This window comes from Pan paniscus, chromosome 3 (genome assembly GCF_029289425.2).
Source record: "Pan paniscus chromosome 3, NHGRI_mPanPan1-v2.0_pri, whole genome shotgun sequence".
Taxonomy (NCBI): domain Eukaryota; kingdom Metazoa; phylum Chordata; class Mammalia; order Primates; family Hominidae; genus Pan; species Pan paniscus.
The window spans coordinates 104,434,862-104,455,069 of NC_073252.2; the positions used below are offsets into that span (position 1 = coordinate 104,434,862).

Below are 20,208 nucleotides of genomic sequence, written 5' to 3' on the forward strand. Positions count from 1 at the left end.
CATTCAGTAAATTTTTAACTGAAATTCCTCTGCTCTTTCAACCATAATGCGTTATCAATTTGGAGGAATTTTTTTTTTCATGTTTATGCACAGCTTCGTAACAACAATAAGAGACTTTGGGCACACAAAGACAAAGGTACATCCACAAAAGTAGAACATTTGATACTTAGCATATTAGGTGTAGCTTAATGTAGTCTGGATATGATTAGGCTTAATCTGTGTACATCTTTACTTACCAGTTTATATTTCACACAGATGCAAAATCGGATGGTGATTTTACTTTGTAACCTGAAACCTGCAAAGATGAGGGGAGTATTATCTCAAGCAATGGTCATGTGTGCTAGTTCACCAGAGAAAATTGAAATCTTGGCTCCTCCAAATGGGTCTGTTCCTGGAGACAGAATTACTTTTGATGCTTTCCCAGGTAGGTATTTATTAGTAATTACTTAATAGTTTTGAATCAGTTCTCAAAGTGATGTTTGTAATGCTTAAAGGTTAAAATCAGTCCTGTGTAAGAATCATGAGTCTTACATTAATGACCATTATTAACTATTATTGAGTTTTTCAAGATTGGCTCAAGATGACACATTGAGTAAACCTTGTAATCATTCTCCTCCCCATGAATGTACATGTTGTATAAAACACCTGATATGGTTTGACTATGTCCCCACCAAAATCTCATCTTGAATTGTAGTTCCCATAATCCCCACATGTCATGGGAGGGACCCGGTGGGAGGTAACTGAATCCTGGGGGCAGGTTTTACCTGTGCTGTTCTCATGATAGTGAATAAGTCTCATGAGATCCCATGGTTTTATAAAAGGGCAGTTCCCCTACGCATGCTCTCTTGTCTGCTACTATATAAGACATGCCTTTCCTCCTCCTTTGTCTTCTGCCATGATTGTGAGGCCTCTGCAGCCATGTGGAACTGTGGGTCAGTTAAACCTCTTTCTTTTATAAATTACCCAGCCTCGAGTATATCTTTATTAGCAGCGTGAGAATAGACTAATACAGTAAATTGATACTGGGTAGTAGGGACACTGCTGTAAAGATATCCGAAAGTGTGGAAGCGACTTTGGAACTGGGTAACAGGCAGAGATTGGAACAGTTTGGAGGGTTCAGAAAAAGATAGGAAAATGTGGAACAGTTTGGCACTTCCTGGATACTTTCAGGGCTCAGGAGATAGGAAAATGTGGGAAAGTTTGGAACTTTCTAGAGACTTGTTGAATGGCTTTGACCAAAATGCTGTTAGTGATACGGACAATACAGTCCAGGCTGAGGTGGTCTCAGATAGAGATGAGGAGCTTGTTGGGAACTGAAGCAAAAGTGACTTTTGCTATCCTTTAGCAAAGAGACTGGCGGCATTTTGCCCTTTCCCTAGAGATCTATGGAACTTTGAACTTGAGAAAGATGAGTTAGGGTATCTGGCAGAAGAAATTTCTAAGCAGCAAAGCATTTAAGAAGTGACTTGGGTGCTCTTAAGCATTCAGTTGTATTCATTCACAAAGACATGGTTTGGAATTGGAACATGTTTAAAAGGGAAGCAGAGCATAAAAGTTTGAAAAATGTTCAGACTGAAGATGCAGTAGAAAAGAAAAACCCATTTCTGCCAGCTGCAGAAATTTGCATAAGCAATGAAGAGCCAAATGTTAATTGCCAAGACAATGGGGAAAATGTCTCCAGGGCATTTCAAAGACCTTCACAGCAGCCCCTCCTATCACAGAACCTGAGGCCTAGGAAGAAAAAATGGTTTCCTGGGCTGGGCCCAGGGCCCCCGTGCTGTGTGCAGCTTAGGGACTTGGTGCCCTGCTTCCCAGCTGCTGCAGCCATGGCTAAAAAGGGCTAAGGTACAGCTCAGGCCCTTGCTTCAGAGAGTGCAAGCCCTAAGCCTTGACAGCTTCCACATGGTGTTGAGCCTGCAGAGGCACAGAACTGAGGTTCGGGAACCTCCACCTAGATTTCAGAAGATGTATGGAAGCCCCTGGATGTCCTGGCGGAAATTTGCTGCAGGGGCAGGGCTGTCATGAACCTCTACTAAGACAGTGCAGAAAGGAACTGTGGGATGGGAACCCCCCACACACAGAATCCCCACTGGGGCACTGCCTAATGGAGCTGTGAGAAGAGGGCCACTGTCCTCCAGACCCTAGAGTCATAAATCCACTGACAGCTTCCACAGTGTGCCTGGAAAAGCTGCAGACATTCAACTCCAGCCTGCGAAAGCAGCTGGGATGGTGGCTGTGCCCTACAAAGCCACAGGGGTAGAGCTGCCCAAGGCTGTGGGAGCCCACCTGTTGCATCAGCATGACCTGCGTGTGAGACGTGGCGTCAAAGGAGATCATTTTGGAACTTTGAGGTTTAATGACTACCCTGTTGGATTCCAGACTTGCATGGGGCCTATAGGCCCTTTGTTTTGGTCCAATTTCTCCCATTTGGAATGGTGTATTTACCCAATGCCTGTACCCCCAATGTATTCTGGAAGTAACTAACTTGCTTTTGATTTTATGGCTCTTAGGCAGAAGGGACTTGTCTTGTCTCAGATGAGATGCTGGACTGTGGACTTTTGAGTTAATACTGAAATGAGTTAAGACTTTGGGGAACTGTTGGGAAGGCATGATTGGTTTTGAAATGTGAGGACATGAGATTTGGGAGGGGCCAGGGGCAGAATGATATGGTTTGGCTGTGTCCCCACCCAAATCTCATCTTGAATTATAGCTCCCACAATTTTCACCTGTCGTGGGAGGGACCTGGTAGGAGGTAATTGAATCCTGGGGGAGGGTTTTTCCTGTGCTGTTCTTATGATAGTGAAAAAGTCTCATGAGAGCTGATGGTTTTATAAAAGGGCAATTCCCCTACACGTGCTCTCTTGCCTGCTGCCATGTAACACATGCTCCTCTTTAACCTTCTGCCATGATTGTGAGGCCTCCACCGCCATGTGGAACTGTGAGTCAATTAAACCTCTTTCCTTTAGAAATTACCCAACCTTGGATGTATCTTTATTAGCAGCATGAGAACAGACTAACAGAACACCACAGAGAGATTTTGTCCTAACTAAAGCAATAATATTAATACCAGCATAGCAGAAAAGTATGACATGGATAGAGAACAGATTAATGTGCTGCAAAATCACTTATGCTGTAGATTGTCTCATGCTGCAGCACAGAAAGACAGAGATGAAAAGTTTAGATGTATAATTATAAATTCCATCTAATAATATACTTGCATATGTTTTTACTCAACTTCAGGATATAGAGAAAATATCTAAGTTAAAATGTAATGATTTTAATAATCTAAAAGGAAGTTTCATTTTGTATTGCCTGTTTTCTCTAATAAAAATACTCCTGAGACAGATGAAGCTTCATAATGTGTGAGAAAGTTTCTTCAAATAGGTCTTTGAAGCAGAAGAGAAAAGATTCTTGGCAGATATAGAATAAGTATTTATCTCATATAAGAGGAAGGACCTGATAAAAAGAAAAACAGTTAGAAATTAAGACTGCATTTAAAGGATATTTATTTGACTAGAGTAATTGGGAAAGGCAGATATAAATGAAGATAACAAATAGAATTAGGTAAAAGAACAATTTGGAGACATATTTGTAGAAATGACTGAGGATTTGTGTGTGTGTGTGTGAGCGAATTATTTTGTAATGGTGCAATAAAATTAAACTAAGGTTTTTTGGGTTTTTTTTTTTTTCCAACTTGTATTTTAGGCTCAAGGGATACAGATTTCTTATATTGGCAAATTGTATGTCCTTGAAGTTTAGTATAGGAATGATCCCATCACCCAGGTAGTGAGCATAGTACCTAATAGGTAGTTTTAGAGCCCTCACCCCACTCCCGACCTCCCTCCTAGTAGTACTCAGTGCGTTTTGTTTCCATCTTCATGTCTGTGTATACGCAATGTTTAGGTTTAGCTCTCACTTATAAATGAAGACATACTGTATTTGATTTCCTGTTCCTGTGTTGGGTTACTTAGGATAATGGCTTCCAGCTGCATCCATTTTGCTGCAAAGGATATTAATTGCTTTTTTAAAGGCTGTATGGTATTCCATAGTACATGTGTACCACATTTTTTAAATCCAATCCACTGTTGATGGACACTAGAGTTGATTGCATGTCTTTGCTATTGTGAATAGTGCTGCAGTGAATTTACAAGTGTATTTATCTTTTTGGTAGAATATTCTATTTTTCTTTGAGTATATACCCAGTAATGGGATTGCTAGGTCAAATGGTAGTTCTGTTTTAAGTTCTTTGAGAAACTCCAAACTGCTTTTCACAGTGGCTGAACTAATTTGCATTCCCTTTTCTCTTCCACCTCACCAACATCTGTTATTTTTGTTTTTTGTCTTAATAGCCATTGTGACAGGTATGAGATGGTATCTCATTGTGGTTTTGATTTGCACTTCTGTGATGTTGAGCATTTTTGATATTTGTTGGCGACATATATGTCTTCTGTTGAGAAGTGTCTTTTCATGTTCTTTGTCCATGTTTTAATGGAGTTATTTGTTTTTTGCTTGTTGAATTAAGTTCCTTATGGATTCTAGATATTAGAGTTTTGTTGGATGCATAGTTTGCGAATATTTTTTCCCATTCTTTAGGCTGTCTGTTTACTCTGCTGATAGTTTATTTTGCAGTGCAGAAGCTCTTTAGTTTAATCAGCTCCCACTTGTCAACTTTTATTTTTGTTGCAATTGCTTTTGGAGACTTCGTCATAAATTCTTTGCCAAGGGTGATATTGAGAAGGATATTTCCTAGAATTTTTGCCAAGGGTGATATTGAGAAGGATATTTCTTAGATTTTCTTCTAGGATTTCTACAGTTTTATGTCTTATATTTAATTCTTTAATCCATCTTGAATTAACTTTTGTATATGGTGAAGTGTAAGGGTCCTATTTCATTATTCTGCATATGGCTAGCCAGTTATTCCAGCACGATTTATTGAATAGAGAGGTTTTTTCCCATTGCTTGTTTTGTTGACTTGCTGAAAATCAGATGGTTGTAGGTGTGCAGCTTTATTTCTATGTCCTTTATCTTGTTCCATTTGTCTGTGTGTCTATTTTTGTACCAGTACCCTTCTGTTTTGGTTACTGTAGCCTTGTAGTATAGTTTGAAGTTGGGTAGTGTGATGCCTCCAGTTATGTTCTTTTTGCTTAGAATTATTTTGGCTATTTGGACTCTTTCCTCATTCCACGCAAATTTTAGAAAATTTTTTTCTAATTCTGTTATAAATGATGTTGTATGTAGTTTGATAGTAATAGTATTAACTCTGTAGATTACTTTGGGCAGTAAGGCAATTTTAACAATACTGATTTTTCCAATCCATTAGTGTACAATGTTTTTCCATGTGTTTGTATCACCAGTGATTTCTTTCAGCAGTATTTTATAGTTCTCCTTGTAGAGATCTTTCACCTCCTTCATTAGGTTCATTCCTAGGTATTTCATTTTTTGTGTGCCTATTGTAATTGGGATTGTGTTCTTGATTTGACTCTCAGCTTGAACTTTAGGGTATAGAAATGCTGCTGATTTTTGTGCATTGATTTTGTATCCAGAAACTTTACTAAAGTCATTTATCAGCTCTGGGAGCCTTTTGGCAGAGTCTTTAGGGTTTTTTAGGTACAGAATCATAAATCAGTGAAGACAGATAATTTGACTACTTCTTTTCCTATTTGGATGCCTTTTCTTTCTCTTGCCTGATTGCTCTGTGTAGGACTCCCAGTTCTATGTTGAATAGGGGTGATGAAAGTGGGCATCCCTGTTTTGTTCCAGTTTTCAAGGGAAATGGTTCCAGCTTTTGCCCATTAGGTATTATGTTGGCTATGGGTTTGCCATAGATAGCTCTTATTATTTTGAGGTGTGTTCCTTTGATGCCTAGTCTATTGAGGGTTTTATCATGAAGGGAGGTAGATTTTATTTAAAGCTTTTTCTGTATCTGTTGAGATGATTATATAATTTTTGGTCTTAATTCTATTTATATGGTGAACCACATTTATTGATTTGCGTATGTTGAACCAGCCTTGCATCCCAGAAATAAAGCCTACTTGATTGTGGTATATTGCTTTTTGATGTGCTGCTGTATTTGATTTGCCAGTATTTTGTTGAGGACTTTTGTGTTTGTGTTCATCAGAGATATTGGCCTAAAGTTTTCTTTTTTCCTTGTGGTCTATGACAGTTTTTGGTGTCAGGCTGATGCTGGCTTCACAGGATACATAAGGAAGGAGCTCCTCTTGCTCAGTTTTTTGGAATAGTCTCAGTAGGATTGGTACCAGTTCTTTGTACATCTGGTAGAATTCAGCTGCGAATCTATCCGATCCAGGGCTTTTTTTTTTTTTTTTTTTTGAGACAGGGTCTGGTTCTGTAACCCAGGTTGGAGTGCAGTGGCGTTATCTTGGCCCACTGCAATCTCTGCCTTTTAGGCTCGAGCCAACCTCCCACCTCAGCCTCCCAAGTAGCTAGGACTACGGGCATGCGCTACCACACCAGGACTTTTTTTAATTGGTAGGTTTTTATTACTGGTTCAGTTTGAGAACTCGTTATTGGTCTGTTCATGTTTTTACTGTCTTCCTAGTACAATCTTGGGAGGTTGTGTGTTTCTAAGAATTTATCAATTTTCTAATATGTGTGCAAAGAGATGTTTTTAATAGTCTCTGAGGTCCTTTTGTATTTCTGTGGGATTGGTTTTAATGTCACCTTTGTCATTTCTGATTGCAAATAGCTGAACTTTATTGAATAGCAAGGCTGATGTGATTATATAGGCATGTTTTAAAATTCTCCGTTAACTGTGTTTAATGAAATATTACAATATGAAGAGTTTTAACATGGAATAGTAAGACGGAAAATATGGATGAAAGCATGGATTAATTTCCTTGGAACTCATTTCTACTCTCCTAATCAAAAGTAGACTAGTCTAAAAAAAAGCACACGGGATTTTCTTTTTTTTACAAGTACCCATGACTTTGAATGAATCTGTGTCTTGAACCTTGGTAGATGAGAAATCATAGTGGTCTATGCTCTAACAACATTTTTTTGGAGATTACATTTTGGGAAAATCTCAGTCTCCATGATTTCTCAGAGATGCCTAATGGCTTTAGATTCATGGAGCATATGCTCACCACTCTACTCCCACCAAGCAAAACTAACTTGAAAACAGTACTACAGCTAGGAAACAAAGACAATGCCAGGTCTTTGTGAGAATGCACTATTTATGATCAAATAATAAGTAGGAATTTACAGTCAGACTTTTAACTTCCAAGATCATGCTTATTTCTATTGATATCGAGTCTTATTAATAATAGAAATTAATAGATAATTATGAAGCATAGGTTTAACTTAAAAGTCCATTTATTAAAAATCCAAATTGTCTATACTTGATTCCTCCTCTTGAAAACCCATTTTAATCAGGTTTCTTTCCCCACTGTGTTTTGCCAGAACTGCTCTGGGTAAGATCACCAGTCACTCCCTGTAGCTATATGTCTAGTTCTCAGTCTTATTATTAATTAACTTGGCTTCTGGCACCACACTCTCCTGGTGGTCCTCCTTCTTCACTGGCTGCCCCTGTCATTTCCTTTGATGATTCTTCCTTACCTCCTTGGATTCTTACTGTTATAGGGCCTCAGACCTTGGATTTGGACCTCTTTTTTTTCCATGCTTATTCCTTTGGCAATTTTACCCAGTCACTTAGATAAGCTAGATAGCTGCCAAATGAACTCTTTGATGTACATGTTCCAAGGGGGAAGGACACATATCCCATTCTTCCCCCTAGACTTTCATTTTTCCATGGTATTTTTCATCTTATTTGATAGGATTTCCATCCTCCTAGTTGCTTAACTGCTTTTCTCAATCCATACATCTTCTCCTCAGAAAATCCTAGTGGCTCTACCTTCTGAACATACCGAAAATTATTATTAACTCCACCACTAGCACCCTAATCCCAAAGCCAACATCTCTTTTCTGCATATTTACAGAAGTCTTCTAACTTATCATCCTGCTTTTGCCCTCTCTGTTCTTCCATTTATTTTCAATTAGAGCAGGCAGAGTGATCTAGCAGATTATATTACTCTGCTCAAAACTATTCAGAAGCTTTTCATCTCACCTAGAGTACAAGCCCAGGTTCTTACAGTGATCTCCCATTACTTTGTTAATCTCATGAACTCCAGCTTTTCCTTGCTCACTCCACTTGAGCCACTGGCTCTTTCCCAAGATAGCTGCATGGTTCGCTTACTCATCTTATTCATATCTTTCTGAACCTCAGCTTTTTCATCTATAAGAAGGGGTTTTTAGTTGGTATTTTTCTTAATTGGGTTTGTAAGCTTTAACTTTTGAAACATTTAGCCAACTGCCTGGTATTTTAAATTCTTTGCTATAACTTTTGTGCCTCAATATCCTCATCTGTAAGATGAGAGTAATGAATATTACTTACATATGTACTGAGAGGATTAAACAAGTTAATATATGTACAGCACTCAGTATAATGTCCAGCACCTAGTAAGCACTATATACGTGTTGTGTGTTATTATGAATGTTATCTAGTTTATATGGCACTTTCTAGATCTGAGAAGGTTAATTTTGTGCTGCATCACAGCTTTTTATACTTAGGGCTTATGTCTGCTTGCAGCAAGAATTTACCCACACAATCTATATTCTTTATAAGAAGCGTGTATGTCAGTCTGCTTCTTAACTAACTCATTATCAGTTTGGCAACGTCCTTTTGGGCCAAGGTTGCAAAGGTTGCAAATCTGAGTCAGTGCTCAGGTCTCCCTGAACAGTATCTCTCCCTCTAGCCTTCCAGAATCCTGGAGTGCCCGCTTTGCCACACAATATATGCACAAGATTATGATTATAGATTAAGGAATGATTTACAAACAAAAAATAAAAATCTTATGGATCTAAGGAGCAATATAATTGAACTTTATTTATTTTTTTTTCCATTCTATTTATTAGTTTCTCTATTGTCAAATCAAACGTCCTTAAAGGAGTAGGAGAAATTCTTATTTTTTATACCAGTCACTTTCAGTCTTAGTTTCATTACATGTTCTAATGTAGGTGTATCATTCAATTAACTACTCTGTTATCTCTGAAAGCCTGCATGTTACAAGGCAATGTTGTATGTTCTTGCAGTTTCATAGTTTCTGAAGAGCTAATAAACAACAAAACTACAATGACCAACTAATTTACACAGTTTTGTTATTCTTATATGTATATGACTGGAAAATAAATACTATTTTATATAATAAGATGTCATCAGAATATAAAATATAAATATAAAATATATTTTATATTCCTAATATAAAATATAAATATAAAATATATTTTATATTCCTAATATAAAATATAAATATAAAATATATTTTATATTCCTAATATAACATATATTTTATATTCCTAATATAAAATATAAATATAAAATATATTTTATATTCCTAATATAAAATATAAATATAAAATATATTTTATATTCCTAATATAAAATATAAATACTTCCAGTAATTAAGTAATTCCAAGAGATCTCAACTTAGGAGTCAGTGAAAAAAAGATCTAGAAGGTTTATATTTCTGTCATTACTTAATTATACTTCAGCAATTTTTTTTATTACCTCCAGGAAAATAATCGAATCATCGAAGTTCTACAGCTTAAGAGATATGTTACTTTTCTTCATTGTTTCTTGAACTGACTGATTCTTCATTCTAAATATTGAACATTCTCAGCTATTGAACTTATATTAAACTTTACTCTCTACTCTTCTATCATTAAGTAGAGGAGCTGTTTGGTATATTACTTGTCTTTAAGCCTAGACCAGATATACTCTACTACTAATTTTTCTTTTATTATAAAATTTATACTGTGAGTTACTATAAATAGAGGGGTTGTGGGTATTAACCACATGTAAAAAGTTTGTTTACTTTCTAAAGTATGGTTTGTCAGGGGGCAGAGTACTGTACTAGCAGAACATGGGCTTTGTTGATCATGTGACATTGAGCAACTTGTGTTTTCTCAGCCTCAGTTTCTTTATACTTAAAATTAGAGTCAGAGTTGTGTGAATTTTAGGCAACAATATATGTTCCTAGTGCTTAGAAAATACTAGTCCCTGTCTCATTACTCCTTTCTGTTTCTTTACATCTCACCGAGTAGAATGGGTAACAAATGAAATCCAAAGTAGTTGTCATCATTAGCTAGAGAAACCCAAAATTTAAGCCATTCTCCAGTATTGATAAGAAATCTTTAAGCACTAGAGCAGTGATCTAGCTGCTCATTTTGTATTTTGAAACATATTAAAGCATAAGCTGCTTCTGCCAGTTGTAAAAATATAACATATAGAAATATATTTTCATTTCTTCACAGTTTTTCTTTATATTTAATGATAAAATGAGTATATTAATCCATTCATGCACTGCTGTAAAGAAATACCTGAGGCTAGGTAATTTATAAGGAAAAGAGGTTTAATTGGCTCATGGTTCAGCGGGCTGTACAGGAAGCATGGCAGCATCTGCTTCTGGGGAGCCTCAGAAATTTTACTCGTGGCAGTCAAAGCAAGTCAAAGCAAGAGCGAGCATCTTACATGGCAGGAGCAGGACCAAGAGAGAGAGCGGGGAGGTGCCACACACTTTTAAACAACCAGATCTCAGGATAACTCACTATCATGAAACCAGCACCAAGGAGGAAATCTGCCCCTGTAATCCAATCACCTCCACCAGGCCCCACCTCCAACATTGGTGATTATAATTGAACATAATATTTGGGTGGGGACACAGACTCAAACCATATCAATGAGTACCTTACATTTTATTATTTTGATAATTTGGATACAATTCATTAAGCTTTATTACTTATAAAATATAAGAGTAAAATATAATATCTTTAATATACATAAAGAAACAACAATTTTATTTTACCAATCAAGAATATAAACTGCTGACATAATAAAAATAAAGTAAATGTTAAAAGTTTGATTAGGTCCAAAAATCAGAAAATACTGCCAAAACAATTCACTGGAAATCTCTGTGAATAGTCTCTTTAATATTTTTGTATATTAGCTGTGTAATTTTCTTGTGCTTTTTTTCTCCTACACAGGAGAGCCTGACAAGGAGCTGAATCCTAAGAAGAAGATTTGGGAGCAGATCCAGCCTGATCTTCACACTAATGATGAGTGTGTGGCTACATACAAAGGAGTTCCCTTTGAGGTGAAAGGGAAGGGAGTATGTAGGGCTCAAACCATGAGCAACAGTGGAATCAAATAAAATGCTTCCACTACCAAAAGACATTAGAGAAAACCTTAAAAGTAATAAAGAGAAATATATTTGTCACTTATACCTAAAATATGAGTGGCTCGTTTTTGCGTTACTCTCTTCTAGACTTGACGAGTCATTTACTTGGTATATATTGTTTTCATTGATTGGGGAAACACTAGATTTTTACCTCGGTTTTTGATCATTTATAATGGAGAGAGGAAGTTGCCTATGTTTTGTAATAATTTATTTTTTAGCAGGAATATTGATTAGCAGCTTTTTTTTCTTTATACACATAGATAACTAACTGGATTAATATTTAGTTTCTTATTTGTAGGCACAGGATGCATGAAATTTCAAGCTCTGGGATTTTTTGTATATTGTGTATCTGTATCAAAAATATCCTCTCCTTTTCAAAAATGACAGGTTGGAAAATGTGTGTCAGACTTATTAACTGGTCATGTTATAATAATACTGATAATGACCAACTGCTCATTCTGAAAGCCAAACATAAAAGCTAGGAGATGTGGCATCTGAACATTTTTGCTTTGCTGCCAGAGTAACCCTGACTAATAATACAATAACAGCAATTTTTTAAAAAAACTGAGATTTCCTACTGGCTTGAAGTTTTTCTATTTAGCAAAATAATTAGTAATAAGTTTTGACTAGGTCTAAAGAATGAACACGTTGTAAACACTTGGCACAGTAGTTTCTAATAAATTGATCATAAAAGCAGCTATCCTTTTTTTTTTTAATTCTAGCTTCTTTTTAAAGATTATTTGGGTACCTAATAAAGGATAATTTATATCTTATTACAGACTGATATTTTGCTTTTTCATGTGTCATCATACTATCAGTATATTAAAAGAAATTACAGCCTAAAACTTAACATATACCATACATATATATTAAGGTGTCAAATAGCTATTCTCACTCATCTTACAAATATTGTAAGAGCAATAAAAATTAATTGAGGAATTATAAGCCTACAGGTCATCAGCCTTGAGGTGATTACTGATGATTTGGGCTTACACACATGTCAGCAAGATAGGGAGTGTGGATAGGGGAGGGCTGGTAGCTAACAAGGGGCCTCACAGAGGAATATTAGTGACTTTAACCAGGTTTCAGAATCTGGGCCTTACCTTTACACGTTCAACAAAAGAATGGCATCAATAGAGGCAGAAGTATAGACATTGTTTTAAAAATACACACATGCACACACACACAAAACATTTTAGCATTATAGCTGTCTGAATCCTTCAATAAGAAGGAGAGGCACACACAAATACACACACTCACACAAAACTCAACAACCATAAAACAACCCTGCATGTTATAAAAGGCAGAATTAAATTTTATTTATTTAAATCCATGGGACTCTCGTAGGCCAGGATATATTATAGTACCATTATCAATGTGATATTCTGAAAATATGAACTGAGCATCATTAACAATTGTTGGTACCTAAACACAAAATGAATTTCAAAAGTTACTTTGTTCTCAAGATATGTCATTCTTTTGGGAATAAATACTTCTGGTGACAAAGTCTTTTGTGAGTTTTTTGCTCTAATTTTTCTCAATTATATTAAATTTCTTTAATATAATTTAAATAATATTTCAACTACCTAGGTAGTTGAAATTTTCCCAACTAAATGTTGAAATACTGTACCCCAGATCAAATTATCTAATGTTTTGTTAGTGAAACCTAAATTGATGATTAAATTGTTCATCAAACCTAGAGATAATAAAAACTATTGGTCTTTTGTTAAAAGCCCATAATGTAGCATCATCAGTAGCTCATTTGTGCTGAAATTTATGATGACTTACTACAAAAGAGTACATTTAAAAATGTCACATTTGTCTTTCTCAAATACTATATTATGCCTTACCAAATTATAACAAATGTCCATGCTTCCCTCCATAATTCCCACAGGTCTTTACCATGTAAAAATCCGTGCTAAAGAGTGCTAAAGAGAGAAAGAAGTGGAGAGTTAATCAGTGATTTTTCAAGTTGTATGAAAGCATTGACCAAGTTATCCATTCAGCCCTATTCAGTACTTGTTTTCACAGAAAACTTAATTCTATTTTATTTGTATTGCTGGGATGGGAGAGCTCTTACGGAATCAACAAAGAAATAGCATTGTTGGCAAACTGGACATAACACTTCAGCATCTGATGTATTCTGGTTTTTAAGGATTTCAAAGATAGGGGGTAGTGTTTGGTGGGAGGATCACTTTGAGCCCAGGAGAGCAAGGCTGCAGTGTGCTGTGATTACACCACTGCACTCCAAACTAGGCTACAGAGTTGAGACCCTGTCTCAAAAAAAAAAAAAAAAAAAAATCTTAGTTGGGGAGCACCTTGCTATTTCTTGTAACTGGGCATTAAAATGGCCTGAGTATACCTCCTCAACTTTTCAGAGAAATGATACGTCCTTTTAAAATATAAAAGTATCAGAAGTATATAACATTAGCCATGTATTTCACCTACATAAATAGTGACACAAGTCCTGATTCTAAGTGCTATCCAGCAGTATGAAAATTACAACTTTATCACCAAGATGCAAAATAAAAAGAACTAGGAAGGGCAAATTAGTATGCTCAACAGGCAATAATGTTGCAAATTGCTGTCTCATGGAGAAAGCTCTACCCTCCAAAATTTTAGTTAAGGAATAATCATGCCTTCTCTAACAAATGTAAGGGTGATATATTAACAATACATGTCTACTGTCATGGATTTTATTACAGAATTACTATTAAGATTGTTATTGCCTTCTAACTAGTCTTTTCATGTGTTTTATCCACCCCTTAAAAGCTCCTTTTGAGGTAGATCAGCCATTTTACCCCAAAGAGTCAACAGAAAAGTTAAATAAATGCCCCATACAAAGTTGAAACCTGGTTTAATTTTTTTCAGTTCTTACTGATCCTGTGTTCTCCATTACGTCATGCTTTCTTAACATGTTAGTTAAATGGTCATGTGGTTTCTTTTATTTGAATGAAAAGTTTAGCTTTACTTTAAATGTTAGAGAAAAATAGTGACATAAAAATACCTAAATTTGAGTAGTTTATGATTAGCTCCTTTAGTGGAATACTTAAGAGATTCTAAAGGGAGAGATGAGATTATTAAACACTCTTTGGAGTGGTTATGAAGAGAATTTATCAATTTTTTTTCTTTTTACTATTCAAATATATAGGGAGAATTCACTTGGCAAAACCAAGCTGCTCCTGCTGGTAGCAGTTGCCTTTTTTAAGAGGTTTATGCCATGATTCTTTGAATAGTGCGCTGTTATTGAGGGCACTGAATGTGTAATGACAGTCCATCCCAAAAGCCAACATATGATAGATGTCACTAAGTTCCATATAGATAGATAATTTAAAACAGAAACATAGGTATACTCCATTTTGGTACTACTTATATGATAACCCCAAAATTTGCAATAATGATGAAAAGGATAGTTGCTGATGGCTAATATGCCTCTGTACAAAACTGAATCATCTTCAGGTACCAACTTGTTGGAATTAGAAAGAGTCACTTCACATTATTTTGCATTGTACTTTGTATAGTTATGGTTTTTCCTTTGAGTAAATCTTGGCAGAGATAACTCATAGGAGTATAACTCCATAAAAATATTGGGAGGAAGGACCCAGAACAATGAAATAATTGTTGGTGTGAAAGTGAGCCATCTGGAATTTCAGAGTGCGAACTAATTATTGTATATTGTATTTTTTCACCCTTATGTATTTGGGTTTTTTTTTTCCCTTCCTTTCTAACTTCCACCTATCCTAACACACACTATTCCCAATTCTCTAGATGTTTAAGTACAAAAATGTGTGTAAGTGTGATTTTTGTCTTCATCAACATCATTTCCTATCTGGCAGGCTGTTGGCCTTAGCAACAGGAGCAGAAACAAGCCTGAGACCCAATAATTGCAAGAAAGAAAAATCCTTTTTAATGAAGCGTTAACTACTCTTGCCCTTCCCATTGCTACATAATGCCTACAGAATTGTTCAAATAGCCATTGTTAATGTCTTATTTCCTCAATGGCCTTTTTGTGATGAACCTTCATATTAAGGCTGCTCTGACAAAGTTTTACATTTGTTTTTGTAAATTGCCTCATTAGAATATCATGCATCCCAGCAGAGAAATGCACCCAATATATACGTGCACTTTGGTTTTCAGATTGCATATTTGGCTGATACTTGTTCATTTAAAATCCCTCAAATTTTCACACCTGGGGAATTTGGAAAGAACAGTGCAAGAGTCATCCAAAATCAACACCACAACTGTATTTCTCTTTGAAAAAGATTAATGAAAAATGCAAACTAAAAGTCACTTTCAATAAGTTTAGCAAAAGGGAATGATTTCAGTAGAAATAACTTTTTTCTAAAACTTTCAGTTTTCCTATAAAAGGATAACATTTTTGTGTTAAAACTGCACATATATTGAAAATAAAAACAAAAACTTTTCAGATACTTTTGGAGAGATTTGTTTTGAAAACAGAGTTGGAGTGAGAATCTGGGAAATAGCAATGCCACATAAAAACATTAGCTTTATGTAAAAGAAGTACAGTATATCTGAAAATCAGTAGAATAGAAAATCTAAGAAAATTTTTAATATAAAAAATATAGATAAACATAGCTTTAAAAAAGAAAGTCTTTGAAAATGCTATTTCAGGTGATGTATCTAGAGGAACATGCCTGGCAAGAGTCAGAGCTGATAGATTGCAGGGGTAATCACTGATGACCCCAGATTGAATGCACTAATGAGACTTTAACACTAGCTGCACAAAAACATCAGATACACTGTCTTCCAATCCTCTAAAATACTCAAAGCACTTTCAAATTAAACTTTAGTAGAGATTTTTGGTGTCTGAATGAGAACAGCATACAGATTAGGCATCTGGAGGGACATGAGAAAATATTGCAAATAATAGACTCTCATAGGAAAGGTGGCAGGGTACAAAAGATGAACTTGCTGGACATCGTTTATTTTACTTAAAGTAATCCTAGTCTCATGGTTCTTTAGATGCGTAGGGGCAGAAAGATGTGATACCTTTCCTAACCCATCTTAAGAGTCAAAGCTGACACTCCTGTAACAAAAGACAAGAGAAAAACATAAGTGTATTTAATCAAAGTTTTACATGATACACGAGCCCTCAGAAATGAAGACCAAAAGACTCAGGGAAAGCTGTCCATTTTGTGCCTAGGATTGCTGAAGAATGGACAGCCATATAGCAATGTAATTGGATAAAAGAGAAAGTGCTAAACTAATAGACTGGGCAGGGAAACCCAGCAAGGCCATCCAGATTCTTCTTGGTGTCTGTAGCATGCCTTCCCCTGGGTATGGGGCAGGACCCTTCTGGAATGAGGGTCATCAAGGAAGAAGGGAGAGAGTGACCTTTCTAAGTTTTATGGCTTGCTTTCAGGATAAGGAATTCTGGTTTCTGTGACTTTCTTCAAGGGGAAAAAGAGGTGGAACATAGGAGGGCAGGAGAAGGACAGAAAGACCTTGCCTCTGAAGCTCCTCCAATCTCCTTCAGTTCAAAGTACTCAGCATGCCAAGGTCTCGTATTTGGAATATGGTCTTTTGAGCCCCCAACAGCTGCAAGTTGTAATTACCTCCAGAACAGATGAGTTTATTCAATGAATATGCATTCACTGTCATCCAGAAAAAGCTGAACAAACCAGCCTCAAATGGAGAACAGCAGCAAGACGTTCACTTCAGTGCCTTAACATTCATATAATCCAACATCCCCATTACCAACTAACAAAATATTTCCCTACACCCACTATGCTGGTTCTTATGAAAAGCTAGGATTGCTATTACATAATGGTACACAAAAGAGTATGTCTAGAATTTAATGCCTCATGGATATTATACTAGAATTCAGAGTATATTGGGAAAACACACTAACCAGAAAGATGGGAAAAGATGAAGAGGAAGGAAAACAGTGGTAAGATATGGACCTTCTACTATTTGTATATTGAATTAAAAGAGCTAATGATAAACTACCAGGATATATGCAATGTAAGTTATAAGAAAGGACTCTTGAAACAAAAGGGACAACCTGCAAGGGGGAGTCTTGAATTAAATAATTAAATATCTGAGCACAATCTAGTAATATGGTGAAAGGAAAAGCATTCCAAAGTCCACTTTTCTGGGGAGGATAGGAGAAAGAGAACTAGGGCGGAAATGGAAGTATTGTAAGGGTCTTATTTTAATAGGAAATTCTTGGTAAGGGAAATAGTTCATACTGTGTCGTCAGGCAATAGTAGAGAAGTATGTACATGATTGTGAATTCAGGGGCAAGAAAATAATCTTTAATGAGGGTGAATTAGAATAGAACTTCCAAATTATCAAGGGGAAATATTGAATTAATAGCAATGTTATCAAGGTAGCAAAACTAAGGAAAAGAAACAATAAATACACTAATATAAAATAATAAACATAATGTAATATTCTGTGTCCTTGTAAAGGAAGATTTAATATCATGGGGTGTCATTTACCATACACACACACACACGCACATCCCCAAAATAATTTTTTTTAATTTAGGAAAAACAATCTAAGAACATGTATGAATGGAGGGCTGAGTATAACCAGAAAATATTTTGAAAAAAGAAAACAAGTTTGACCTCCCAGATATCAAGGAATGATATAAAATTGTTATAATTAAATCACTTTGGTATTGAGAACAATATAAATAAAATAGGTAACAGAATAGGATTAAGAATACAGGATAAATCCAGAAATAGATCCAGGATATACGTTTCAATCTCTATATCTAGCTACCTACCTACCATTTAAGTAGTAAAAGGATGAATTAATAAATAGAACAAATACAACTGGTTACTCATCTGAAAGGAAGTAAAACTAAAACCCCAGCTATATCATGTACACAGAAATATATGACTACAAAAATTTCACAAATTTAGTTTGGCAAAACTTACCATACAAAGTTAAAGGACAAATAATAGATTTGAAAAAACAATTGTTACTCAGAGGACAGACAGAGGGTTAATATCTGTAACATACATAGAGCTCTTCCAATTTGCCAAACAAAAAGTAATCCAATAGAAAAAAAAAATGACAAAAGGACAAAGGATGTGAAGAGCCAATTCATAAAAGACTAAGTCTAAATTACCAAAATGCTTACACAAAAATGTTCCAAATACAGAAAATCGTTCCAATTGGGAAATGCAAATAAAGTAACCGTGGGCTGTGGTTTCACATTTATTCAACATGTTAACAATAGGTGTTCAAGATGATAACACCTATTGATGGGGAGAAAACAACTCACGTTGTTGGAAATCAAGTTTATCACAATATTTTTACAAAGAATCTGTTAAGATATATTAAATGTATATATACTTTTATACTTTTATATATATAGTCGGGAATATAACTTACAGAAAAATAGTATTAACTAAAAATATATGTACAAGAATAGTTGCTTGAGCATTGCTTTGGGTGACAGAAAACTGGAAAGCTCATCAACAGAGGAGCAGTTGCATAAATTGTTACATAAACACTGTGAAATGTTTTGCAGCCTTTAAAAAGAATGAATTTGGGCTATATTTTAGGTTTGGAAAAATTTAAATGAGGTGGTGTTTTGACAGCCAAGTAAAAAGGGCTCCCAGAGAATCTCCAACTGGCCTGCACGCAGAGAGGACAAGGTGGAGCCGCGGGAAGTTCTTGTTGTTTGCAGAGAGGAGGAGCCTAGCCTCTCCTGTTACTGGGTGGTAACCTGGGATTCAATTGGTGAGATGGGGTCCCATTAACAGGAACCGCTCTCACTTTGCTGAGCTTTTTTTCGTTTTTCACCCAATAAATTCCGTTTTTCTCACCCTTCTATGTGTCCATGAGCCTAATCTTTCTTGGTCGTGTGACAAGAACCCAGTTTTTAGCTGAAACGAGGAGAAAGTCCTACAACCGTGTTAAAGTGAAACAAAACTATATTATGAAGAGTGTAATACAAAAACTTGTTTTTAAGTTGAAAAGCCCTGTATATTTTTATGTGTTTGTATGTGCTGTGTGGGGGTGATTATCTGGACATGAAGAAAAATAGAAACAGTGGACACCAGGCTTTTGGTTGGCATCAGTTATCTGTAATGGGCAGATTTGCATGGAGAAGAGGAGAGAGGTAAAGGCAAAGCAAAAAAGCCACATAAGACTGCTAAAAGAAAATAAAGTATGTAATACTACCACATTTAAGTATTTATGTGAAAATGTCTGTGTGTGGATATACACACATGTATACACAGTAGGAACACCTTATCCAGAGGGAATATGTTCCAAGGCCCTAATGGACGCCTGAAGCCAAGGAGAGTACTGAGCCCTAAACATACTATGTTTTCCTGTATGTACATTCCTGTGACAAAGTTTAGTTTTTAAATTAGACACAGTAGGAGATTGACAAGAATAACTAAAAATAAACTAGAACAATTACAACAATATATTGTAATAAAAGTTATGTGAATGTGGTCTCTCTCTTAAGAAATCTTATTGTATGTAATACTTCCAGATTGCAATTGACCACAGGTAACTGAAACCACAGAAAGTGAAATCACAGATAAGGGGTGATACTGTATATGCAAATATAAAAATAAATAATTCAGGGAAGAATATCACAGAAATCCTCTTTGACTAAAAGCATCTCTCTATTAATCATCAATATCAGGCCAGCCTCACAGAGCTTAAATCCTTAATGTTCTGCACCATATATATTTCCTGAAACGAACTAGTTTTTGTTTTCTAGAAAAGTTAACTGACAACACATAAATGAAGCATATGAAGAACTTAACACCTGAATTCTTTTCCATCCTGCTTTTCTCCACCAGTCACAATTGTTTCAACTTCTTAGCATCAAGTCTCTTTCTCTGTCCCAAGCCCCAACAACCCGTGGGGCAAGTGTCAGTTCTCACTGCACTTCCAAACTCTGCCCCATTGTTGAGTCTCCCACTTCTCAGTCCAGGGCCCACAGCATAGGAGCAAGAGG

General features: G+C 35.9%; 1 protein-coding gene across 5 annotated transcripts in view; it reads left to right on the plus strand.

Annotated features, from left to right (window-relative positions):
* Positions 1–11,304, plus strand: part of AIMP1 (aminoacyl tRNA synthetase complex interacting multifunctional protein 1) — a 32,275-nt gene extending 20,971 nt beyond the window's left edge. For all 5 annotated transcript variants that reach the window (XM_003829987.6, XM_003829985.5, XM_063603856.1 and 2 more), the window contains 2 exons: positions 256–424; positions 11,059–11,304. In XM_003829987.6, coding sequence (XP_003830035.1) covers positions 256–424; positions 11,059–11,225 — 336 coding nt within the window. In that variant the 3' untranslated portion in view covers positions 11,226–11,304. The remainder of the gene's footprint in view (positions 1–255; positions 425–11,058) is intronic.
* Positions 11,305–20,208: the final 8,904 nt, after the last annotated feature.